Source organism: Bos javanicus, chromosome 5 (genome assembly GCF_032452875.1).
Source record: "Bos javanicus breed banteng chromosome 5, ARS-OSU_banteng_1.0, whole genome shotgun sequence".
In the NCBI taxonomy this organism is placed as follows: domain Eukaryota; kingdom Metazoa; phylum Chordata; class Mammalia; order Artiodactyla; family Bovidae; genus Bos; species Bos javanicus.
Window position 1 is genome coordinate 100788859 of NC_083872.1, and position 6000 is coordinate 100794858.

General features: G+C 39.5%; 1 protein-coding gene across 4 annotated transcripts in view; it reads left to right on the forward strand.

Annotated features, from left to right (window-relative positions):
- The window catches only part of LOC133248151 (killer cell lectin-like receptor subfamily F member 1), a 31185-nt gene extending 29950 nt beyond the window's left edge, over positions 1-1235 (forward strand). For all 4 annotated transcript variants that reach the window (XR_009736626.1, XM_061417935.1, XM_061417934.1 and 1 more), the window contains one exon: positions 945-1235. Coding sequence is in view for 3 of the 4 variants with exons in the window: in XM_061417935.1 (XP_061273919.1) it covers positions 945-1053 (109 nt within the window). In the remaining variant the exon portion in view is untranslated. The remainder of the gene's footprint in view (positions 1-944) is intronic.
- Positions 1236-6000: the final 4765 nt, after the last annotated feature.

A 6000-nucleotide genomic window follows, 5' to 3' on the forward strand; every position in this document is an offset into this window, starting at 1 on the left:
ATTTCTTTTGCATTTTTTCTTTTTGTGGTTTTTAATCCCATGTTGTATGTGACAAGAAAGAGACATATGACATCATTGGCTTTGAAGTGATCTAATGGGTATAAATTTCCTGACTGCTACAGTCTGATAAATATTTCTATAAAATGATTCACACAGAAAGTTGAGAAAGAAATCTCCCTCCATCCACTCAGAAAACTTATGTATGAAACAGGATTGCCCTGTTGCCTGATTTTAGCTTTTTATATAAAAGGTAAATTAGCAAGTATAAACTCTTTTATGAGTGCACATGCTTGTTTTACAGAGCATAACTTTCTGCTCACTTCTTACAGTGATCAATTTTTAAGCAATAAAAGTGTCAGAGCTGAGGGACTTCCCTGACGTTCCAGTGGTTAAGACTCCGCATTCCCAATTCAGGCGGCATGGATTCAAACCCATCTCCTATCACGGGGAACTAGGATCCCACACACTGCTCAGAATGGACTAAAAAAAAGTCAGAGGTGATGTTTTAGCTCTCTTTAATGAACTATCAGGGCTTCCCTTGTGGCTCAGTCGTAAAGAATCTGCCTGCAATGCAAGAGATGCAGGTTCAATCCCTGGGTCAGGAAGACCCCCTGGAGAATGAAATGACAACCTACTCCAGTATTCTTGCCATGGACAGAGGAGTCTGGCAGGTTATGGTCTATATGGTCACAAACAGTCAGACACAACTGAGAGACTAAACAACAAAAATGAACTATTAACTTCTCTGGAGAGACGTTTGAGAAATTAACATAAAGTGGGAAGGATTGCTTTGCCTATCATATGGTTGTGTATTTAAATAGTTTTAATGAGTTTACTCTTTATTTAAAAAAATAGAAAACATTTTCTGAAGTCCTTGTAAGCCTCTGGCCATATGCATATACTCATGGCTGATGTAAAGAAAACCATCTGCTTTCTTTCTGTAGGTTTTCAAATCAACGAGAAACCCGGAGTATGAAATGTGCCTGGGTGTCTTCTACCAAGATAACCAAAGAAGATTGTCAGAAAAGTTATCCATGGATTTGTCAACTATAATCCACTTGGCAGAAAATAAGTCTCTATTTGTCTGACTAAGAGACACCACATGAAGTTTGAGCTCAGATCATAAGAAAGCTCAGAGGGCTGTGTGTGTGTGTGTGTGTGTGTGTGTGTTTTATAGCACTATTCTCAGAAGTGTGGAAAGGGAGATACACAAAATAAAATATTTTAGAAAATGAGTGTACATGATGAATATATTTTTACATCTGAATGATGTGGTGATTCAATCATCCATCTCATCATGCCAGTATTTTTTTTAATTTTAGCCTTTATCTTTTCTGTATCTTCAGACTGAGTGATTCACACTTTCACTTAGCTTAACTTGATATCCTTAGTTAATTTCTTACATTCTCACAGTTTCAACTACCACATACAAAGCAGTGCACATCAAAGTCATATCTGCCGTTCAGATCATTCTCTGATCACCAGACCTGTATACTCTACCGGCTATTTAACACAGCAAGTATAAAACCCCAAAGGTATTTCCAACTCAACTTACAACAGTAGTCCACTAAATTTCATCATAAAAGGAACCATCTTCCAGCACTCCATATCTCAGTAAAGGATATGCCATACAAGACAATTATGCCATCTAAAAACCAGTTGTTGTTGTTGTTCAGTTACTAAATCGTGTCCGACTCTGCAACCCCATGAACTGCAGCATACCAGGCATCCCTGCTCTTCACTATCTCCTGGAGTTTGTTCAAAATCATGTCTCTTGAATCAGTGATGTTATCCAACCATCTCATCTTGATATTACTCTCTCTCACATGCATACCTCTAGGCTGCTCTCCACCTTCATCTCATATCACCAAGTTTTATTTGTGTGTGTGTTAGTCGCTCAGTCATGTCTGACTCTTTGCGACCCCGTGGATCATAGCCCATGAGACTCCTCTGTCCATGGGATTTTCCAGGCAAGAATATTGGAGTGGGTTGCCATTTCCTTCTCCAGAGGCTCTCCCCAACCCAGGGATTGAACCCAGGTGTCCCGCATTGCAGACAGACTCTTTATGCTCTGAGCCACCAGGAAAAATACCAAGTTTTATTTATTTTTAACTAAATACCTCTGGTGAAGTACAGGAAAGCCTGGCATGCTGCAGTTAATGGGGTCACAAAGAATGGAACATGACTGAGCAACTGAAAAACAGCAGAAATATCTCTCAAACATGTCCTCCTCTCTTTAGCACAACTTTCATGATCTTAACACAAAGACACTAAAATAATTAAATAGCTTTAATAACAACATCTTCACTCCATTTCAATTATTCTCTACCATGAATTCTGTGACAATTTAAAAATAAATACTGACAATGCAATTTTTCCCTTTAAAAAACACCTCATTATCTTCCTTGTAATAATACCAAATTCCATAACAAAGCCTAACAATCCCTATCAGGTCTAATCTTTCTTTATTGTCTCTTCCTCCACCTGGGCTTCCCAGGTAGCCCAGTGGTAAAGAATCTGCCTCACAATAGGGGAGATGCAAAAGACACGGGTTTGATTCTTGGGTTGAGAAGATTCCTTGGAGTAGGAAATGGCAGCCACCCCAGTATTCTTGCCTGGAAAATTCCATGGACAGAGGAGCCTGGTGGGCTACAATCCATGGGGTCTCAAAGATTCAGACATGACTGAGCATGCACACCAAACTTACCCAAACTCTCAGGACCACAACTTCATTGAACTAGCTTTTGGAACTCATAATACAGTTCACCACTTTGCCTTAACAGAAGTTGCTCTCTGGACCTGGAATTCTTTCCTCTCTCCTCCATCAAGTTACCTCCCAAACATTCTCTGCATCTCTGCTCAGTTTTTAAGAATTTTCCCTTGAGCTCCAGGACAGGGTTGAATATTTTGACATTACATTCCCCTCCCCAACACCTATTACATTTTTAGTCTTAATTATACCAGTCTTTTGAGTGAATATTTGATTAATATCCTTATCCTCTGCCCTCACTTGACTGTAAATAACATGAGGGTCCAATCACTGTTTTTATATTTCTACTGCCTCTTAAATTACCTACTACATAATAACTACAAATATATATATATATATATATATATATATATATATATATATATATATATATATAAATATATTGTATTGAGTTTTCCCTAAGAGACCATAGAAGTAAAAATGCTGATATGTGGTTGGGGAGAAGAGAGGGGGAAAGAAGCAGACTGAGATAACAGAGGTTTAATTGCTACATCATTAAAAGCCAACTGAAAACCCAAGTACTTGTCTGCTTGTACGACTGATATGGAAACAGAATCTTATAAATAACAAAGGACTTTAAGTGCTTCAGAGACAAACTTTCTTGTGATGTTTATGCTCACAGGTGATGATATCTGTACAAGTTTTCTTGCATATCATATGTAACACAAACCACCTTATATGTGCTGAGTTGAACATTGTGTATAAACTGGTGAGCAAAGCATTTAAACTGTGGCATGTTGGCACCGATGCTGGGAAAAACTGAGGCAAGAGGAAAAGGGGGCAACAGAGGATGAAATGGTTGGATGGCATCCCTGACTCAATGGACATGAGTCTGAGCAAACTAAGGGAGATAGTAAAGGAAGAGGAGCCTTGTGTGCTGCAGTTCATGAGGTCGCAAAGGGTCAGACATGACTTAGCAACTGAACAGCAATAACATGTTGGCACTACATCCCAACAACAACAAAAAAATTGTTTCATTTTAGGGACACAGTAGTGTTCATAAGACAAGGAAAAAAGTCAACAAAGAACACTTGAAAGATTAGCAGAACCCAGTGGCCAAGAAGACTCAAGACAGGATATAAGACCATTGGTTGGACATGAGGAAATTGATGTGTTAATACGTGTTGACCAATGTCAGAATGGTGTCTGGTAATAGGGAGATACCCAATGATGTGAGTAAAAGGATCCAGTGTGAAGCTATGACAAAATAAGTAGATGGGAGATGTGATAAAGAATAGATCAGAACTGAGATAGGAACCAGTGAGAAGAGCCTGTATAGAGCTCTCAGGGAAAGAGGAGACAATGGGTCCTTTTACTCACATCACTGGAACCCAGTGTGAAGTTGTGACAAAAATAAGAAGATGGGAGATGTGAGGGAGAATAGATCAGAACCAACGAGAAGAGCTTTTTTAGAGCTATCAGGGAAAGAGGGGGCAAAAAGACCAGAAATAGACAGTGCTTAGCAGGGCGTGGTTAGTGATTGGAGTTAGTGGACTTGTGGTTAGTGATTGGAAAGGTGACTATGGAGTATTTGCCAGAAAAAAAGGGGATACCAGAGCTACAGAAAGCTAAAACCACAGAGCTGAGGAAACTAAAGAGGACAAAGAGGAAGACACATTCCCCACAAGTTCCTCACGCAGCAGCCAGCTGCCACCATTGCTACAGCAGAGTTGCTGACAGTGTCCCTTAAGATAGAGTTTGTTCTCGTGGCTGCAAGAAACAGAAGATATAGGCTCCAGCCATAAGCAGAACAGGAACAGGAGGATCTGGTCATTTTCCCCATATCCCCAACTTCCCTCATCCCTTTTACTCTCAACTGAGGACTTTCTTCATATGGCCCTGCCTGTGGTTTCCCCTACTCAGTGTCAATGCAAACTGTGCTGGGGCTCTGGAGCTTCATACCTCGTGTGTTGAAGAAGGATACAGGAAAGAATGAAAGTCAGTTCATTACCTTTTCAGAAAAGAAAGCCAATCTTGGGTCAAGCTCTCAAAGACTGAAAACGAAGAGAATCTATTACAAGTGTTCAAGACTGTCTTATGTGAGGCTGAGTAGAACATACTCCTAGGGAAAATCCCTTGAGAGATTAGATTTTGGTATCTCCAGTCTTTAGTATACAAGGCCAAATGATCAACATCAAAAGAGTAAGATGAGTATACAATGTGTGTATGAGTTGCTTAATAATACACAAAGAAATCATACACATATCTAGTATCCCATGTGAAACTCACAATAATTCTGTATGGAGTCCAGTTTTTGTTTTTTCTCAATTATGAATCAAAAATATAATAAAATTAAAACACTTGTGCCAATATTCCAAGTCAACTTCTACCTTTGATTATACTTGATATGGGTGAGTGACTGATTAACATGGATAAAGTTCTCTCATTCTTCAAGTATTCTGAATTCTTATAATAAATAATAGCCATTGAATCATTGTGTTTAGGATTTTATTCTGGAGCCCAAAACCATAGTTAGCTGGAAGGTCTGAGAGCTTCTATCCATGCTGCTCCTTCCTAGTGCAATCTGTCCTCTGAGAAGAATGATATCCTACTATTCTCTAAGAGTTCCCATCTTCATTGTCTCTCTGAGTTTACATAATAGAGGTAGAAAAGTGTGAAGACTGCAGGACCAATGTAGAATCTGCTAGAGGCTGAGCCTAGATTTCCCTTATCTAATTGATGTCTTTCGCAAATATTAGCAAAAACTGATACTGGAATGGTAACATCTAGAGAAATAAATGTGTATCACACTCCAGGTGTGATTTTTTTTTCTTGCCCAAGGCTCTTTTGGACTCTGACTTTGATGGTCTCAAGTCTCCCCTCTCCATCCATGCCGGATCCCACACTTTCTGGTCCCTCGCTCTCATGTCCCTACTGAGAACCAGGAGAAAAACCACATGATTGATTCTACAACCCATTGAACTCACTGTCTAGTCAGTCACAGAACTCACTTCTTATACTGATCTACTGACTTACTCTGGCTAGTGATGTCTTGGGTCTCCTGAAATTAATGTCAGTCAGAGTCGGTGTTTCCATAACTCTCCCAAAGTCTGATTCTTCAAATCATAGTCACGTAGGTAAATGGTCACAGATTTCTTTGGGGAAACATGGGGAAAAGATTAACTATAAGAAGTCTGTCAGTTTAGCAGGGCACTTCCTCAAGGGACGAGGAGATTCTGGCTCTATAAACCAGCTCATGTCTAGGAGTTGACTGAAGGGATGATGTTTTG